The following is a 20,156-nucleotide window of genomic DNA, read 5'->3' on the forward strand; positions in this document are numbered from 1 at the left end:
ATGTGGCTTAGTGGTAGAGCGCTTGCCTTGCGTGCACAAAGCCCTGGGTTCAATTCCTCAGCACTGCATACTCAGGAAAAGACAGAAGTGGCACTGTGATTCAAGTGGTAGAGCGCTAGTCTTGAGCAAAAGAAGCTCAGGGACAGTGCTCAGGCCTTGAGTCCAAGCCCTAAGACTGGCAAAAAAAAAAAAATTAAAGTGTTTCGCTTCAGTCTCTACGGGGTGCGTGGTCCAGGCTGGGAGGTGTTCATACAAGGGCAGGTGGGTTATGAATTGAGCAAGGAGGGTGGGGTCTCCACCCTCCCTGTCCTCTTCGCCTCAGTCCAGGCCCTGGTTTGGAAAACATTCAGTCTGGCAGGGCCCCAGGGCCCCTGGGAACAGAGAGGACGTCCTGTCCCTCCAAGCAACCATGCCGACTCAGGGAAATCAATGCATGCCCACAAAAACCACCCCTGGGCTCTGGCCTCTTCTGGGAAATCTGCACACACAACCTCAGAGCAGATGTTTACTCCTGGGCAGACAGCTGGCCAGCTGTGCGCTGGGGCGTGGCTCTGACATCTTTAGCCCCCCCCCCCCAGCCTCGTGGGTCACAAGCTCCACATGACCCTATGACTGAGGTCAGGTGCCCCTGACACCTGTCAAGCACCTGGCTTTCCTCACCTCCCCACTTCTCCAGACCACTGGTTGGGCACCCCCCCCCCACGTCAGTCTGGGTGAGCAGCAGCAGGTGAGCCCTGTTGAAGAGCATAGGACGTCTTGTTCTTTTGAATCTGAAGAACCAGGTGTGCACCCTGTCCAGCCCCAGTGCAAACCCCGCCCACCCTCCTCCTTTTGGCTATGTGCCTTCACCTCTGTGAGGCCCAGGTTTTCCGCTCATCACGCGTGGACTACTAACGACCGGCCCCTTGCAGGACTGTCCTGTCAAGGCGTGCCACTCACGTGAACAGGCACCCATCCAGGAGGAGATGTTATTGCAAATGGGCACGAGGCACCAGATAAAAACACAGAGCAGCCTCCACTAGGTCCTGGGTTCAATCTGAAGCATGACGAAAAACAAACATGATCAGAAACAGCAGGGAGCACACCCCAGGGTGTATGTAGACATGTACAGGAGAGCCAGGCTGCCTGGGTTCAAAACCAGGCTACTCTATCACAAGGAAGCTTTGGAAGCCTTCATTTTGTCCCATTTCCTGTAACATGGAACACTCATGTCCCATCGTGACTAGGTGCACTGGCAATGGTGTCTGGCACATTGTAATCCTTAATAAGCATGATGGATTTCTGATAGGTCACACTAGTTTGGAATGTGGACAATCGTGTAGAAATCACACAGGGTCTTGACAGGATTTACAGGAAACTCATATTTAGTGGGTTCCTACACACGTTTAGTGTGTATGCTAGGAGTCACGCATTCTTTTTTTTTTTTTTTGCCAGTCCTGGGCCTTGGACTCAGGGCCTGAGCACTGTCCCTGGCTTCTTCCCGCTCAAGGCTAGCACTCTGCCACTTGAGCCACAGCGCCGCTTCTGGCCGTTTTCTGTATATGTGGTACTGGGGAATCAAACCTAGGGCCTCGTGTATCCGAGGCAGGCACTCTTGCCACTAAGCTATATCCCCAGCCCAGGAGTCATGCATTCTTACCCAGGCATATGTACACATGTCCATGCATATACAGAAGCAGTGATGTAGGCAATTTGGTTTGGGTTTTTTTTTTTTTTTTTGGTGTATGGAAAGCTTTATATTATAAAACAAGACGATCACACACAAAAAACCACAGGAATTAAATTTGTGGTTTAAAGTTTGTTTCAAAATAACTACCCTGGGGGCTGGGAATATGGCCTAGTGGCAAGAGTGCTTGCCTCCTATACATGAAGCTCTCGGTTCGATTCCCCAGCACCACATATATGGAAAACGGCCAGAGGGGGCGCTGTGGCTCAGGTGACAGAGTGCTAGCCTTGAGCAGGAAGAAGCCAGGGACAGTGCTCAGGCCCTGAGTCCAAGGCCCAGGACTGGCAAAAAAAAAAAATAAATAAATAAATAATAACTACCCTGGGGCCTGGGAATATGGCCTAGTTGTAAAGTGTTCGCCTCATATACATAAAGCCCTGAGTTCGATTCCTCAGCACCACATATAGATAAAGAGCCAGAAGTGGTGCTGTGGCACAAGTGGCAGAGTGCTAGCTTTGAGCAAAAAGAAGCCAGGGACAGTGCTCAGGCCCTGAGTTCAAGCCCCAACACTGGCAACAAAAACAAAACCAAACCAAAAAAAATAACTACCCTGGTAACCATTAACCCAGCCAAGCAATAAGACTTTTCTAGCCTTTCCAAGATCCTTCCCAGTACCCCATCCAATTTCAGTCCTTCCCTAAAGTAACTGAAAACTTGCAATATTTCTTTAATTCACTTTTTTTCTTTTGGTAGTACTGGGGTTTAAACTCAGGGCTTTGCACTTGCTAGGTAAGTGCTGTAACTAGAGCCACACACTTCACCCTCTTTGCTTTATTAATCTTTTTCCAGATAGGACCTTGTATATTTTGCCCAGGGCTGGCCTCAGACTACAATCCTCCGACCTGGGGTCTCCTGTACCACCATGCCTAGAAAACGTGTTGAAGCAGCACAAAAATATCCTGATGTTGACAAGTGTGAAAATGGACCAGGTAAGGAGATAATAAATCTTTTTTTTTTTGAACTACCATTATCTGGAGGAACTTCTTCCACCTTCAAATAAGAGGCAAGTAACTACTCCATGAAGATCTGGAGCAAGAATCGTGTTGTGCACAAAGGAACAAAGGAACTCAGACCCAAGAGGGATGGAGACTTGTTTGAGGCCACTCAGCTAATGGCGGACCCAGGGTACTTTGGATGAGAATCTTCTCCTTGTAGCAGCCAGTCCTGAGGGCAGCTGTGGCAGGGAGAATTCTGGAATGCTAACTCTGAGGTCAGGGTTGGGACTTTGTCTACTGCACGGATTGATACTTTTCCTTTCATGAAACAGGATTGAACACCATGAGAATTTGGTAAAAAGATGGATATGAAATCCCAGGTACACGTTAGTGGTCCTCAGGAAACGGCCTCTTTCTTTCCGTCTCTGGGCCTCAGTTTCCCCAGCTGTGTACCTGCATGGAGAAGCCGGGGCCTCTTGGATCCCAGTCTGGATCCTGCAGCATCACGCAGCCGCCGCCAGAGGGAGCAAGAACGCCGGCAACTCCGGGAGACGTTGCGCACGCGCACTCCCGGGGACGCCCCGCCCGCCCACGTGCTCACGTCACTTCCGGTGCGGGGGGCCGGGCCGGCCGGGCGGGAGTGCGGGTCGGTTCTTGTGCGTGCTGCTGGACGAGGCTGCCGCCGCCGATTGACCCGCGCTCCGTCCCGCAGCCGGGCCGGTGAGTGCCCGCGAGGCCGGGGTGCGCCCGGGGGGCCGACCAGGGGGACCTCGAGAGGGAGGACACACCGGAAGTGAGGGTCAAAGGAGCGGGAGACCCCAGGAAATGGGGACAGCTGGGGAGGGGGCGATGGCCGGAAGTAAGGGGCCCGGCTGGGTGCGGAGGCCCCGGGGACTCTGCTTTCGGCCTCTGATTGTTGGGGTTCAGGGATTGGGGCGGGAGGAGTGATGCTCCATAAGATGCCGGGCTCCGGGTGGGGAAGATCGGCGACTTCACCCACACGGATGCGCGTTGCGCCCCCCACCCCCGTCCGTGTGTCCGCTCTCCACGCCGCCGGCCACGGCCGAGCCCCCAGCCGGGGACCCTCGCACACGGCCGGGCACCCGGCATGGGGGGTAGGAGGGCGGGTGACCAGGGCAGGCAGCCTCCCTCCGTTCCGGGGTACAATGTCCCCTTAGGTGCTAATGATGTGTTCAACTAAATCTTGTGGCAATGAAACAAGGGGCTGGGGGTGTAGCTGGGTGGTAGAGGGCAGGCTGGCATGCACACAGGCCCTCACTTCCACCCCAGCACTGCCGAGTGATAGAAATAACAACAAACAACAACAATAAATGTGAAAACGGATGTTTAATGGGAAACATAAAAACCCACCCAAGTATGTATCATCTCTCTTCATCCTTCTATGATGGGAGCTTCCTAAGGCGTGTGTGTGTGTGTGTGTGTGTGTGTGTGTGTGGTTTGTTGCTGCGTCCCTAGCACCCATCAGTGCCGGTGCCTGACCTGTGGAGGGTGACCGGTAATTAAGGGATGCAGGAATGGATGGGGAAACTGATTCAGGCATTTCGTGTCCACACCGGTGACACTGGAAGACAGAGCAGTAGGAGCCCTGTGCTGTAGAACACGGGAGGGGACCCTCTCTGGGGAAGTTGGGGAGGCTTCACGGAAGAGGTGGCCTTTACATTTGGGCCTTGGTGGTGATTCGTTGTCTGGTTGGCAACCAATGGGGAGGAAATTCCAGGCAGAAGGCATCAGGAGTGTCTGAGGTGTTGCATGAGATTGATGGGTCATTTGTTTGGACTGGCAGAGGGCGGTGGGGAGGTCCGTCCCTCTCAAGTAAACAGAGCCCTGGGTTGGAATTTCAGGTACCTGTTGATGAGTTGTGGAAACAGCCTCGGGTGGGTCCTGGGAAACCAGGATTGCTGTTGGGTTCATCCCGCAGCATCCCTTTGTCAGGCGCATTCAGCTCATCCAATAAATGATTATGGAGTACAGGCTGTGTGTCTAATACAACATTAAGTGCTGTGTTAATGAACAAGACAGGCATGGATATGTATCTCTTAGACATTGCTTATGCGCAATGACAGGTGGAAGAATGCTATGACAAAGACCTGTGGGAGGCCTGTCACTGGAATGCCAGCTGCTTCAAGCCACAGTTCTTTCTCACCTACATTATTTCACTCTCATGGTTCTCTCACCTAGATTATTTCAGTCTCATGGTTCTCTCTCACCTAGATTATTTCAGTCTCACTATATGGTCTGTTCTGTCCCTCTCCCCATTTTTTTGGTGCCAGTTCTGGGGCATGAACTCAGGGCCTGGGCACTGTCCCTGAGCTATTACTTGAGCCATACCTCCACTTCCAGTTTTTTAGTAATTAATTGGAGATAAGAGCCTCAGACTTTCTTGCCCAGGCTGGCCTTGAGCCATGATCCTCAGATCTCAGCCTCCTGAACAACTAGGATTCCAGGCGCTGCCCGGAAAGTCGCCGCCACCCAGCTGTCCTCACCCTCACCAGGCAGCAGTGTGATCCCAGGGAAATTTAAATTCAATTGTCACTGTACTCAAAACTCTGCGTTCTTTCATTTAGGGTAGAAGTCAAAGTTCTTACTCACCCATAGAGCTGTGGCCCAGTCACTGGGTCCTCAGGAAGCCTCAGAAGTCACCTGCCTGGTGTTCATATCTCACTGTAACCACACTCACCTCTAAAAAAGCCAGGCATGTTCCTTCCTGATGGGCAAGGCTTGCTCCATCACTTCCCTCCTCTTTGCTCAAGGTACCTAGGTGAGCTTTCCTGACTTCCCTGTTACGATCAAAACCCCTACCTCCTGTACACACAACCTTCACAGCATATGCCTCTTATAGTAGGCCAGGTTTCTTTTTCTTTTTCTTTTTTTTTTTTTTTTTTTTGGCCAGTCCTGGGCCTTGGACTCAGGGCCTGAGCACTGTCCCTGGCTTCTTCCCGCTCAAGGCTAGCACTCTGCCACTTGAGCCACAGCGCCGCTTCTGGCCGTTTTCTGTATATGTGGTGCTGGGGAATCGAACCTAGGGCCTCGTGTATCCGAGGCAGGCACTCTTGCCACTAGGCTATATCCCCAGCCCCTCTTTTTCTTTTTTTATATTAGCATACATTAGTTTTACTGTGGTAGATTTCATTGTGACACTTCCCCACCCATTTATAATGGATTGCAATCAGGCCCCTCTATTGCTCTACCCCTAAAATAATTTCTATAATTTGATAGTCATTATGAAGTTATTCCTAAAATAATTTCAGCAGGGTTCACTGTTCTATTTTCATACATGCAGTCAACTCCAGCTAGAACCTCTTTCATCCTTGTTAGTCCAACCCCTTCCCACTAAAACCCACCCCTCCAATAGAGCCTGTTACTGTTTAGTTTATTACATTTCTAGGCTGCCTCTATCTTCACTGGAACCTGAGCTTAGTGAAGGCAGAGTTCTTTTTTCCTTCCCCTATACCCAGCACCTGGAAAGGGGCCTGGTACTTCATATGTGCTCAGTATTTGCCTAATGGGACTGGGCATGGTGGTTCATGCTTGTAATCCCAGCTGCTTTGGAGATGGAGGCAGGAGGGACTTGAGCTGAAGACCAGCCTTAACAAAGTTAGGGAGACCTTATCTCAAAAACAAACTGCAAAAGGGCTGGGGACATCTTGTAAGTAGCACAGTGCTTGCCTAGCATGAACGAGGCCCTGGGTCCAATCCCAATTACCACAGCAAAAAGAAAAAAAGAAAATCAGTGAATGAATGAAGCGGCATCCCTTTGGGACTTAGAGTACATCATGGTGGGCTGCGGGTCAGGTGAGAAAGGAATGAGAACACAGCTTGGGAGGTAGGAAGCTGGGCGGGGCAAGAGGTTGCAGTGCCAGAGATGGAGGAGACAGACCCAAGATGTGGAAGCAGCTGCCTGCTTGGCCACTGAGTGCCGTAGGGTGGAGGAAGTCTAGCCAGATGCCACAAGGGCATCCCTGCCCTCAGCGTGGAGCTCACGGTGGAGGACCAGCAATGGCTCCTGGACTAGGGCTGGGCCTCAGGAACTGGGTGGTCCTGCCTGTAAGCCTAGCTGGAGGGTGGCAGGAATGGCCTGACGCTTATCTCCAATTACCAGAAAACTGAAAGAGGCACGGTGACTCAAAGTTGTAGAGTGCTATCCGTGAGCGGAAACAGCACAGGGACAACGTCCAGGCCCCAAGTTCACGTCCCATGACCAACTAGCCAACCAACAAATAAATAGAAGTGAGCTGGAAACATCAGGAAGAGCTTTCAGTCAGTGAAGCAGGTCTGGTAGGAAGCTTAGGCCACAGGAGTAAGGTCGTGTCGGCTGGGAAGGGTCAGTTCAACCCCTCTGTCATCGACAGCACAATCTGGAGCATCAACTGGATGGTACATGGGACAGACAGTAGCTGGGGGTTTGGTGGGGGGGGGGGGCGGTGGTGGTGTTCACTCATCGAGTAGATTTTTCCAGAAGCAGTTCTGACCACTGCATCTACACAATTTAGTTGTATGGGTACATGGTTAAAACAATACGGATAAATATTCAAACAGTACACTAAAAGAAAAAGCTCTTCATCATCATTGTGCAGTTGCCCAGTCTGTTTCCTGTGGTAACCATTGTCAGCCATTTCTTATATCTCCTTCCGCATAAAGGGGATTATTTTCTTTTTTTTTTTTTTTGGCCAGTCCTGGGCCTTGGACTCAGGGCCTGAGCACTGTCCCTGGCTTCTTTTTGCTCAAGGCTAGCACTCTGCCACTTGAGCCACAGCGCCGCTTCTGGCCGTTTTCTGTATATGTGGTGCTGGGGAATCGAACCTAGGGCCTCGTGTATCCGAGGCAGGCACTCTTGCCACTAGGCTATATCCCCAGCCCCAAGGGGATTATTTTCTGAGCACTATACTGCAACCTGTCATTCCCCTATCTCTAATTCCTTCTCATGGTTGAATAGTATCCCATCCCCGTGGTATCAGACAGTCTCCTGTTGTACAGGTATTTCTAACCATTTTTCATTATAACCAATCCTTGCAGTGGACACGGAGTGCCAAGACTACCATGGGTGGTTTTGTTTATTTTTGCCATTCCTAGGGGAATGAACTCAGGGCACTGGTGCTCTCCGCCTGTTTGTGCTAATGCTCTACCATTTGAGCTATTGCACCATTTTGTTTTTTTTTCTGAATAGTTTATTGGAAATAAGTGTCTCACAGATTTTCCTGCCTGAGCTGGCTTCAAACTGCAATCCTCAGATCTCAGCCTCCTGAATAGCTTGCATTACAGGTGTGAGCCACTAGTACTGGCTCGTGGGTGGTTGTAGATTTTGTTTTGTTTTGTTTTGTTTTTGCCAGTCCTGGGGCTTGAACTCAGGGCCTGAGCACTGTTCCTGGCTTCTTTTTGCTCAAGGCTAGCACTCTACCAGTTGGGCCACAGCACCACTTCTGGCATTTTCTGTGTATTGTGGTGCTGAGGAATCGAACCCAGGGCTCCATGTATACAAGGTGAGCACTTTACCACTAGGCCATATTCCCAGCCTCGGTTGTAGATTTTAATAGATAGATATTGACACGCTGCCTTCCACAGAGGCTATGTCCATTTATGCTGTGAGAGCTGTATTTTTAATTTTTGTCAATTAGACTCTCACGGTTGTATGAATTAAGTGATATAACGAGCCAGGTTGTTGACCGCTTATAAGGACACACAGGAAGCTATCATGTTTGATGAAGAGGGTGGATATTGAACCAGAGCAACCTGGATGCCTTCCAGAAGATTCTGTGTCAGTCTGTACCTGGAGAATCTATTTAGAACCTAGTTCATTCCCCTTTGAGGTCTGAGAAACATCCTGGTCCCCTACATCTTGGGCTTCACAGACCACTGCATCTTAACCTGGCTTGGTGGGGGGCCTCTGTGTCGGCAGGGACCCTGGTGGCTAATGTCAGAAGAAAGTGACTCTCTAAGAACCAGCCCCTCTGCGGCGTCGCTCTCCGAGAATGAGCTGCCGCCTCCGGCCGAGCCTCCCGGCTACGTGTGCTCGCTGACAGAAGAGCTGGTCATCAAGGCCCGGGAGGAGCTGCAGGAGAAGCCCGAGTGGAGACTCCGAGATGTCCAGGCCCTTCGCGACATGGTGCGCAAGGAGTACCCCAACCTGAGCACGTCCCTGGATGACGCCTTTCTGCTGCGCTTCCTCCGGGCCCGCAAGTTTGACTACGACCGCGCTCTGCAGCTGCTGGTCAACTACCACAGCTGCAGGCGAAGCTGGCCTGAGGTCTTCAGTAACCTGAGGCCCTCGGCCCTCAAAGACGTCCTCGGCTCGGGGTTCCTCACCGTGCTGCCCCACACGGACCCCAGGGGCTGCCACGTCCTCTGCATCCGCCCAGGTACTGCCCTGGGCTGCCTCCGGGACTGTCCCAGCAGTCCTGGGCCCTGCCCTTTCTCCTGGCCCTTTTCCCCCCCATCGTTTTGCCAGCAGATGAGCAGAACCCGGTCTGAGGAGCCAGGAGCGCCTCTGCCCCGAGAGACGGAGGTGCGGCAGCTCTTTCTAGGCCCTAGATCCAGGAACAGAGGGCTACAGGAGCCAAGCCGGCCCTTCCTATCTCTGCCTCCTCTGGACCTCACATTTCTGCTGCCTTTTGCAAATCATCTTCACACTTGTCTTTTTCCTATAGACTTCCAAAGAAAGCTAAGTCTGGCTCTCAGCTCTCAGATCCACCTGGCCCCCCAGTTAAGTGCCCTGGGTACAAATTCTAGCTTTCCAGGGAGAGAAGGTGGTGGGCTGAGGACCGGGCTCTGGCTCAGGATGTAGGCCTGGCTTCCAAGGCCTTTCCAAAAAGAGCATTTAGAAGTGCGACCCCACTCTTCACAAGACCACACTCTGACGCGTGAGTGTTCCCCACTCCTCTCACAACCTCTCCTCTTCCATCAGAAGAGAGCCCAGGACAAAAGGGAAAGGAGGACTGAGTGTTCTTCCCAAGCCAGCCAGGAATGGAGCCGGCAGAGCGCATAGGCACCCGTCAGAGCAGGCATCCAATCCACATCCTCTTCCACCTAGGAGATGGAGGCCAGAGGCAGGAAGCAGCCTGCCCACGCCTCAGCCACAAGGGCAAAGCACCAGGCCTGTCTCACTTCAGCAGTCGCATTTCCATTTCCAAATGTGCTGCTGGGTTTGGAGCTAAGCAGCATCCATTGCTGTGTAGGATCACTTAATGGGTTTTTTGTTGTTGTTTTTTTTTAATTTTGTGCCAGTCTCGGGACTTGAACTCAGAGCCTAGATGCTATCTCTGAGCTTTTTGTTGTTCAAGGTGAGCACGCTACCACTTGAGCCACAGCTCCACTTCCAGTTTTTTGTGGTAGTTAATTAGAGGTAAGAGTCTCAGGGATGTTCTTACCTGGGCCAGCTTTGAACCATGATCCTTAGATCCCAGCCTCCAGAGTAGCTAGGATTACTGGTGTTATCAGTAACAGTACAGGATTATCAGTGCCTGGCTCAAGATCATGAATATCTTTGTCCCATTTTGAAACAGCCATTTTAGGAAGACACATCTTTTATCTGATAGATTGTTTGTATTCATATCTGTAACACAATGTCCATTGCTTATGACCTTAGACAGGTGGATACCAAGCAACTACCCATTTACCGAAAACATCCGGGCCATATACTTGACATTAGAAAAACTCATTCAGTCTGAAGAAACCCAGGTGAACGGAATTGTCATTCTTGCGGACTACAAAGGAGTGAGCTTATCAAAAGCATCTCATTTTGGCCCTTTTATTGCCAAAAAGGTGATTGGCATCCTCCAGGTATGTCTCCCCTTTGCCGTGTGCCTGTTCTGTGGTTGTTTTGGCTTTCTCTGGGTTCTTTCGCTGCAGGTGTCATGGGAGTCCACAAACCCCCACTTCTCACCCTGCAATGGGAAATAATCTTCAGTCCTGTTTGTCATGCCTGTCAGCAGGGTCCCGGTTTTTTGTTTTGTTTTGTTTTGTTTTTCTGGAGATGGCACCTCCTGTCTGAGCAAGATCAGCTTTAGGGCAAGGGTCCAAAACAAAACCCAGAAATGGTGTCACCATCCCGAGTGTTGGAGCCTCTGATGTGGGACTGTGTTTTGGTCAGAGGCTCACACCTCATCTTCTGCACTTCAGAACTCGAGTTGCCTGGACTTGTAAAGTCCCTTCCATAGCGTTAGTGCCCACCAGGTGCTGTTACAGTCATTACAGCACACCTTCTGAGTTAAGCAAGCCAAGATATTTTCTTTTTGATGGGGAAATTGAGACCTAGGGAACATGGCCACAGCGTCACAGGGGTAATGGGTCTGGATTTCTTTTTACTCTGATTGTCTCTCTGCACTGCCCCTTGTGACTTATGGGGTACCAGTGGACACTACTACCTCTTATTGAGTTCCACAAATGTGTTCGAGTGTCTGCTGTGCATTTGCTTATTTGTTATTTAAATAGATCGTGGACCTGTTTATTTGGTTATTATTATCAACTTCATTTCTGATTTTAATCCAATTAACCACTTTCTTTTTTTGGCCAGTCCTGGCCCTTGAACTCAGGGCCTGAGCACTGTCCCTAGCTTCTTTTTTGCTCAAGGCTAGCATTCTACTACTTAAGCTACAGCACCACTTCCAGCTTTTTCTAAATATGTGGTACTAAGAAATTGAACCCAGGGCTTCGTGCATGCTAGACAAGCCACATTCCCAGCCTTTGAGGTTCTATTTTTGCACTTGTGGCTGGTATTCTACAACTTGAGCCATGCCTCCAGTCTGGCATTTTGCTGGGCTGATGCAGGACTACGATCCTCAGATCTCAGCCTTCTGAGTAGTGAGGATTATAGGCATGAGCCATTGGCACTCAGCTTTTTTGTGATTTTATTGTTTTTTGAGATAGCCTCACTATGTAGTGTTCTGTGTAGTTAGTCTAAGCTGACCTGAAATTGAGCTTTGACCCTTCTCAGTCATGTAGTCACACAATAGCAGGAGTGCACCACCCCTGGTTTATGTTTTGGGTCTTTTGTTTTGGTGCTGAGGATAGAACTCAGAGCCTCACATGTAGTAGAAAATGCTCTACCTCTGACCTCTACTCTGGGGATACCTCCAGCTGCATACCATACATGTGCAGTGGAATGTGTTTATCTGGTACCGGAAGATCATTTACAGGAGACACAAGTTCCAGTGCTCACCAAGTTTAGGAAACATCATATGAAATTCACCAGAAACCTCTTAAGTATTAAAGGCTGAGAACAGGACTGCAGTTAAGGAAACGCTTTGACAGGATCTATTCTCCTCAGTGTCTCAGGCTGCCTTACCTGCCGGGCAATCTTTTTATGACACTGATCAGGCAGCTCCGCTCTCTTCCAGATCAATCCATGTCAGTTCACACTCTTTGCAACTAGACGGGCAGCTCTCTGCCTGTTTGCCTAACCCTCTCTGACCCGGTCTACCCAGTCTTGCCTCCCAAGAGAGACTTTGCTAAGACTGCTCTTCCTGTGGGCCCCAATGGGGCCATCTTTGAGAAGTCTGAGCAGATCATTGTTGGGGCTTCGCGTGGAGTTAACGTAGAGGCTGGCTGTGGAGCAGAGTTTGTAGAAACTGCCGCTGTTCTAACATCCTGTTTGCATCTTCCTTCCCACAGGATGGTTTCCCCATTCGGATCAAAGCAGTCCACATAGTAAATGAACCTCGAATATTTAAAGGCATTTTTGCCATCATTAAACCATTCCTAAAAGAGAAAATAGCAAACAGAGTAAGTAAGACCTTTTGATTTAATATATCTTAGGGTTTTTTCTCAACTTATTTGAGACTTCAAGTACTTAATTTTTTTATTTTTTTTTTGCCCTGGAACTAATTTGGAAAATAGGATAAGTAAATACAAATGAACAATCCTTTCTCTTTTCTTTTCTTTTTTCTGTCGGTCATGGGGCTTGAACTCAGGGCCTGAGTGCTGTCCCTGAGCTTTCTCACACAAGACCACAGCTCCATGTCCAGTTTTCTGGTGGTTCATTGGAGATCAGAGTCTCACGGACTTTCCTGCCTGGGCTGGCTTTGAACTGCCATCCTGAAATCTCAGCCTCCTGAGTAGCTAGGATTACAGGCGTTAGCCACCAGTGCCCAGCGGGGGAACCTTTCTTTGTCACCACATATTTATTCGAGCTCGCACCCAGAAGGAATTTGCTGTATGATTGGTCACCTAAAGGCACGTGTCTGTGTTTTGTATTCCATCTCCTTTTAGTTCTTCCTCCATGGGTCTGACTTGAATTCTCTCCATACAAACCTCCCAAGAAACATCCTCCCCAAGGAATACGGGGGCACCGCTGGGGAGCTGGACACTGCCACCTGGAACGCGGTGCTGCTGGCCTCAGAGGATGACTTTGTGAAAGAATTCTGCCAGCCCATCCCTGCCTGCGACAGCATCCTGGGCCAGACGCTGCTGCAGGAGGGGCTGACGTCAGAGGCTCAGTGTGATGACTCCATGCGTGCGGTCAAGTCCCAGCTATACTCCTGCTATTAGCCATTCTCCTGGGAGCGTCGCCTCACCCAGCTCCTCTCCTTTCTTCACTCAGAACTTACAGTGCCAGGGCCTCAGTCTTGCTCTCTGTACTTCAATGGCAGCATAGGCGAACCCATCACAGCAGTGATGCCTTTGGTCCTGTCCTCCAGGGAAGACATGGAAAGTGTCCCCAGTGATTCTCAGACTCTCGGTTTGCAACTGTTGATCTGGTAGCTGTCTCTGGTGTTATATATCTCAGAAACAAAGCGGGGAACCAAAGTCACTGGTCTTCCTAGGAGAAAACCCACCATATTGGCCAGTCGCCATTATTCTTCTGCAGTCAGTTGACCAGATCCACAAAGCTGACCATGTGAAGCATTGGGATGCTGCTGTCTTTCCTGTGAACCTTAGCTGCAGACCTCCATTGCTCATAGAAAGCTCCGGGCTTGAGATCCAGGCCCCAGTTCCCATCGCTGGGTCTGGAAAGCACCTTCACTGAGTGGTGGGAGCACTTCCTGACCAGACTTGGAAGCCAGAGACTTCAAAACACCCTTGGCATTCCTTTATTTGGATCTTGCAATAGGAACTCCCACCCTCCAACCCCCAAATCCATAAAGCCTTAGCCCTGGTTCTCAATGGAATCATACAGGATCCTAGAAGTGTATGATTTGTTCAACATAATAGACTAATTTTAGGCCTATAGAATTCTGACCTAGCAGTCCGAGACCTGCGCCTTGGGTGAGACTGTGGACATGAGCCTCTTTTGCTGCTGAGGTTTCTGTTATTGGTGTTAAGCTACCACTAGGTTTTCTGCCTAGAGAGATGACTGTCTAGATAAAGTGTCTGAGTCCTAATATTATGTGGTATATACACAGGCCTTTCCATGAGGAAGTGCCACGATTTGGTCTTGCTCTTAAAGAAACTGATGTGTATATTCTTGGGACTTAGTGAGAGCAACTTGCTGTTTTGGTAGTGATGGTTAAACTGAACATGAGGATCATTTTTGTGAGGACCAAATGAGGTGACATGAATCCTGTATGAATTCCTTCCCTCCCTGAGACAGTACTGTATTGTCAACCCCGTTCCAGTGGTTCCAATACATGGGCTTCTTAAATTTCATTCCCAGAAATACACAGAGGCAGGCCCCCGCCCTCTCAGATCCACTGGAGTGTTTTTCTTTCTCTGGTGGGAGGACCAGTCAGCCCAAATGTTGATTTTCTGTGTCAGCACTTTAGATCTCTCCTGTCAAGATTTTAGCCTTAACCCAAGCATCAAGTAAGGAAGGGGTTCATCTGGTGGCCTCTTCAGATTTATCCCATGCAGTTACAGAATTAGTGACAAGTATTACCTGTTGTGTGTGATTTTACTGTACGTTCATTCAACTAAGCAGGCTGGGCAGAGAGCTCAGAGAGCAAGTACTCAAAAATCCAAAGGTCTGTTCTGTTGTTCAAATGGACTGGGGAAGATGCTGGTTGAATTCATTTACTCACCTTGTTAATGCCAATTGTAGGGAAAGTTATTTCCATCATACATACTGACCCTGGGTCCTCTACAATCCTGGCTGAGCTGGAAGTGCCAAATGTAGACCCTGCCCTGCTGGAAGCGCCTTGTTGAGGCAAAGTAAAAAAGCCAGGAAGATGGGTTCAGAACTGGACAACCTGGACAGGAGAACCCATTAAAAACTTATCACTTGAGGGAAAAGAGTAGGAAACTCTCTCTCTCTCTGCAAAGAGAAGGATAATCACTCAGTCTCACCAAGTTCCCAGGTTTGAGTCCTGCAGCTTGTCCTGGCTAATCATCTTTAGCCTATGAGACTTCCTACAAGGATAAGTCAAGTTCAGTTGAGAAGTATCTCAGAGGCCCATAAAGGCTCTTTCCCATGTCACAAACCTTTCTGGTTACAGCTGGAGCTGTTTTTATTCAGCCCTTGCGGACAGCTTGGGCCCCTCTGCCTCCCAGAGTGGCTAGGCTTTGTTTTGGCTTCAAAGAGCGATCCCTGTAGTCCTGGCACCTTGGCAGGGTTGCAGCAAGCTGTGAAGCCAGGCAGGGTGCTGTGTTTGCTGGCAGGGGTGCAGGGAGCACCCCTCCCCCCCCATGGAGAAACAGTGAACACAGAGCTGGAGGTGTCTCACACAGCAAGGTGTGTGGAATGGGGGAGAGGAAGGAATAGGGTATTAGGAAAACCAAGTGCCAGCTTTATCTTGCTTATCTGGCCTTAAGTAAGCCACTTAACATCCCTGCATTATTATAGGACCAAGGAAACAACCCTTCCTGGGATCTGACAGCTTTTTACCTTCATGAGGAGAGGTGGATGAAATGTCAGAGATGGCAGAAGTGTAACCCCGGCTTCATGGCCTGCTCTCTGCAGAAACTACTTTGGATGTCTCCACATAGCTTGTCCTCAGTTTAAGCACTGAAGGTTACAGACCACTGATTAGAAGCATGTCTCCCAAACTGAGATATTTCTTAAGGCTTTACTATGAAATTTCTATAAAGGTCCGTCCACCATCAATGCTGGGGTTTATTGCATCTGTACTGCTGTGGTGGCATTATGACAATACCTCATCTTCAAGTTAATGTTCCAGGATTTCCTTTCCAGCCTCCTTTCACTTAGGGAATGAAAAGCATTGGCCAATGCTAGAACTGTGGCTGTCCCTTGGTCCTGAGAGGCCTGGACACAACACACTGCTCAGGAAGCATGCCAGCCCTCCTGAGTCCCAACAGTGTGGGCAATCTAGTAACTTGGCAGATCTAAAGGCAATTCCTTTCTGTTCTCCTGACTCAGAAGGGATTTGCTTGAAATGCAGGCAAACCAACATCAAATGTTCCTGCAGTCCTGGAGCTCGCTTTGCGGGAAGGTCAGCTTTGTACGCACAGATGTATTTTCAACTTGCTGGGGGTTTTGTTGGTTTTCAATCTCACAGCTTCTTTTGCCAGGCAGTGACCGCTGCTGAGCTGTGTAGCCAGGCCCTTCCAGCATATCAGGAACCTGTTGCAGGCGAAATACTTGAAACCCCCGTCTAGCCCTCGGTACCAAGCTGAGGAGGCAGGAGCCGCCGGGCTCGCTTCCTGCCCAGTCACATCCCTTGCTCCAAACTGAAATTCAGTTTGCCTTTGAGTGTAGGGATGTGGAGTAGACTTCGTGTTTGTTTTGATCAAAAGTTTATTTTTCTAGTGCATTTTTCTAAGGGTGGTGAAGATAGTAATTTTAGGATGCATGTCTGGGGCCTAGAGAATAAAAATCCCTGTGTACTGTTGCATATGTGTTCAGTTCTTTTATGATAGTGACATTCTGGATAAAGATTTTGAGGTTTGGAAGGGGCACTGCAATGGTGGGCTGGTTGCCTCCGAAGGCATTTAGGCCACACAATGTGTGCAAAGAGGAGCAGACCTAGGTGCACACGACAGTAGAGCAAGTATACACATTTCAGTTCTTAGCTGTGTGCTGGTAGCTCACTCCTTGAATCCTAGCTATTTCAAAGGCTGAGATTGTTGGGATCAAGGTTCATGGCCAGCCTGGGTAGAAAAAAACTTTACGAATACTATAACAAAGAGCTGAATGCTGAGGTGCATGCCCATTATCCTAGCTACCAGGAAGCCTGTAATACAGGTCAGTCACATCCTGATGCACACCTGGATAGGGAATAAGAACCTATCTCAAACAGTTTAAATCACTATTGGAGGTGAGGCTCAGCATAAGATGTCTCCTCTAGTGAGTGTTTAAGGACCAGCGGGGAAAAATGCAATTCTCCAAACTCAGCCATACTCTTCAGGAACTGAATTCAGGCCTTCCTTGAATCCTCCCTGGGACAGCTCTACCTACCACACCAGTGTTCCAGGCACATGGGTTAAGAGCCACATTACATAGTATCATTTCATCTTCGGGTACTTAATGAAGTGAATTGTCCTGTGGGGAAAGTAAGCAGCTGGCCTGAGGACACACAGCCAAACAGTAGACAGGAGATTCAAAGCCAGGCAGTCTGACCATGCCTTGCATTGAGTGCAGAGGACTGGAAATAAGAGGGGCTACATCCACCATCAACCCTACAGAACACTGAAGAAGAAGGTAGAAAACTTTGAGGAAGAGTCAGAAATTGGCTTGTTTTCTGAAAACACCTAACTTTTCTTTTTTCTTTTTCTGGTGCTGGTCCTGAGGCTTGAACTCAGGGCCTGAGTGCTATCCCTGAGGTCTTTTTGCTAAAGGCTAGTGCTGTACCACTTCAAGCCACAGCTCCACTTCTGGTGTTTTGGTAGTTAATTGGAGATAAAGAATCTCAAGGACTTTCCTGCTGGGGCTAGCTTTGAACCAAGATCCTTAGATCTCAGCCTCCTGAGTAGGTAGGACTACAGGTGTGAGCCACTGGCATCAGGCTCAAGTAAGACCCAAATTGTAACATTTTATCCCAGAAGCAAGTCAACTCCTTGAGGAGCAAAGGGGTTGCGGCTTGATTGGTTAGCACCTTTTCTGCTAGGCTTCTCCTCTGCAGAGGAGTACACACTTGTTCCAGGGGAGGCAGCAGCCGGGTCCCTGTGGTATGTCTGGGGTGGGGGTCAGTAGGTGAGAAATCCTCACACCAGATGTAGGCTCACTACTGGCTTTAGGCAAGCATCAAGATGGAGAATGACTTCAAAACACTCATCTTTCCTGGAACCACTAGAAAACCAGAAGTGGTGCTGTGGCTCAAGCGGTAGAGTGCTAATCTTGAGCTGAAGAGCTCAGGGACAGTGCCCAGGCCCAGAGTTCAAGCCCCATGACTAGCTTTGAGTGGCTTCCCAAACATGTAAGCACTCTGCAAGATACATCATCATGTCTCCTATACAGATCTCGAGATAGTGAGATCTAATTGAGAAAAGAACTAAGTCAAGCGGTGTTTGTCTCTCTGTTCCATCTCTTCCTAACCATGACCTAGAGCAAGTTGTTAACTACATTAAGCTTCCATTTGACCTGTAAAGTGGGGAGCAGGGTAATCATCTATTTACAGGGGTGGAGATAATGTCCAGTCAGTGGCTGGCACATGAAGGGCCCTATGCATGTGTCATCTACCGCTCTTCACCTGAGGACTCAGTCACTGAGTGACTTGAGTCACCAGGACACCACTAAGGCAACAGGAGCAAAGAGATGAGCAGCTCTCACGAATAAGCCTAAGGCCAGCATCTGCTACCAGCTCATAGAATCCCATTGCCTGAATACGCACTTTAGCTTAATGTACAAGAAGAAAAATATAGTTAAGCAAGAATTTGCCATGAACAAAAATCAGACCCAAGTTATAATTTGGTTCAGAATATCAAAAGCTGTATTGATAATTCACATCCATGACCACTGGAAGTTTAATTTTCCAACCAAATGCCTTACAAGATCAACCTAAAGTGCGGAGGTACAGGCCTGTAATACCAGCACTTGGGAGAGAGAGAGGTAGGAGGGTAGCCTGGGCTACAACCATGAGACCCTATTCTAAGCAGATCAAAACACTTAACCTAGAAAGTTAAGGAATCCAGATTGGGCCTACCAGCTTTATCCCAGCTGCTACTAGGGCAAAGTGGCAGCCATTTCTGTTGCATCTGATGAATTTCTAGACCAAGCCTCTTACCTCAAAAGCCAGGACGCTCAATCTACAGCCCTAGGGGAGACAGGCTTGTTGCTCTGATAAAACACCAGATGACCTGTCCAGAATGAGATGGCACTGTGAGATCAGATGACTCAAAATACTACTACTACTTTTTGAAGTATTCTCCTGGGCTTACTCAAAACACTGGCATTATTTCTGTGTGTAATTCAGCACTCACATGCATAATTCACTCGAATCTTAAAGAGTGACTGAGTTCTCTATTAGTAAGAAGACTGAGTTTATTCTTAGGATATGACAAAAAGCCAAAGGGACACCACCCCTGATTTTTAAAGAAAATTTGCTACTTCAAATTAATATCCAAGTCATGAGAAAAAAAGAAAAGGAAAAATGTTATTGGACTTGGTTACATGATCTTAACAGTTCAGTATTGCTTTGATTTTTTTTTTTTTTTTTTGGCCAGTCCTGGGGCTTGGACTCAGGGCCTGAGCACTGTCCCTGGCTTCTTTTTTGCTCAAGGCTAGCACTCTGCCACTTGAGCCACAGCGCCACTTCTGGCCTTTTCTGTAAATGTGGTGCTGGGGAATCGAACCCAGGGCCTCATGTATACGAGGCAAGCACTCTTGCCACTAGGCCATATCCCCAGCCCCTTGCTTTGATTTTTGAATTAGATAAAGCAAAACATTTTTGAAGTTCTGGAACTTTAAAGCTCTTAATGTGGCTCCCCAACTGTGAAGAAATTAGCTTTGTGGTGGTTACAGGGCCACGCCCATCTACGCTTAACAGCCTTCGCAACTTGATTTCACATAGGAACTTGACATAAACCGCTGGGGTAAAGAAAGCCCTGCTTCCCAACCTCACCCCTACCCCAACTGACACCATCCCGTGTTTGCTTAGTCACCTATAAACACCTCCAGTGCAGCTTCCACGAGATTTAAAGCATTTTCTTAAACTCTTTTTTAATCTTACTGAGAGTAACAGCTGTTGTCCAGATGCTTACAATGGGTTGAGCATTCTGTACAGCAGTTTTGTTTTTTGTCGATTGTGGGTCTTGAACTCAGGGCCTAGACACTGTCCTTGAGCTGCTTTGTGGTCAAGGCTAGTCCTCTATTGAGCCACAGCACACTTCAGGTTTTTGAGTGGTTAACTGGAGATAACAGTCTCACAAGGACTTCTCTGCCCAGGCTGACTTCAAACTGTGATCCTCAGAGCTCAGCCTCCTGAGTAGCTAGGATTACAGGCATGGGCCACCAGCACCCAGCTTTAGTCTTATTTTTATTTTTGCCAGTCCTGGGTCTTGAACTTAGGGCCCGAGCACTGTCCCTGGCTTCTTTTTTGCTCAAGGCTAGCAATCTGCCACTTGAGCCACAGTGCACTTCTGGTCATTTTCTATATATGTGGTGCTGAGGAATCAAACCCAGGGCTTCATGTATACAAGGCAAACACTCTTGC

General features: G+C 48.9%; 1 protein-coding gene across 2 annotated transcripts; it reads left to right on the top strand.

Moving 5' to 3' along the window:
• The first annotated feature begins 3,276 nt into the window (after positions 1 to 3,276).
• On the top strand, positions 3,277 to 16,398 carry Ttpal (alpha tocopherol transfer protein like). 2 transcript variants are annotated; one of them, XM_048349476.1, is made up of 5 exons: positions 3,277 to 3,381; positions 8,576 to 9,035; positions 10,262 to 10,455; positions 12,286 to 12,396; positions 12,883 to 16,398. In XM_048349476.1, the coding sequence occupies exons 2-5, from the start codon at positions 8,591 to 8,593 to the stop codon at positions 13,159 to 13,161; spliced, it is 1,029 nt and encodes a 342-aa protein (XP_048205433.1). In that variant the 5' UTR covers positions 3,277 to 3,381; positions 8,576 to 8,590; the 3' UTR covers positions 13,162 to 16,398. The 2 variants fall into 2 exon arrangements, with proteins under 2 accessions (XP_048205433.1, XP_048205432.1); XM_048349475.1 differs by lacking the exon at positions 3,277 to 3,381 and adding an exon at positions 5,055 to 5,345.
• Positions 16,399 to 20,156: the final 3,758 nt, after the last annotated feature.

This window comes from Perognathus longimembris, chromosome 6 (assembly GCF_023159225.1).
Source record: "Perognathus longimembris pacificus isolate PPM17 chromosome 6, ASM2315922v1, whole genome shotgun sequence".
Taxonomy (NCBI): Eukaryota; Metazoa; Chordata; class Mammalia; order Rodentia; family Heteromyidae; genus Perognathus; species Perognathus longimembris.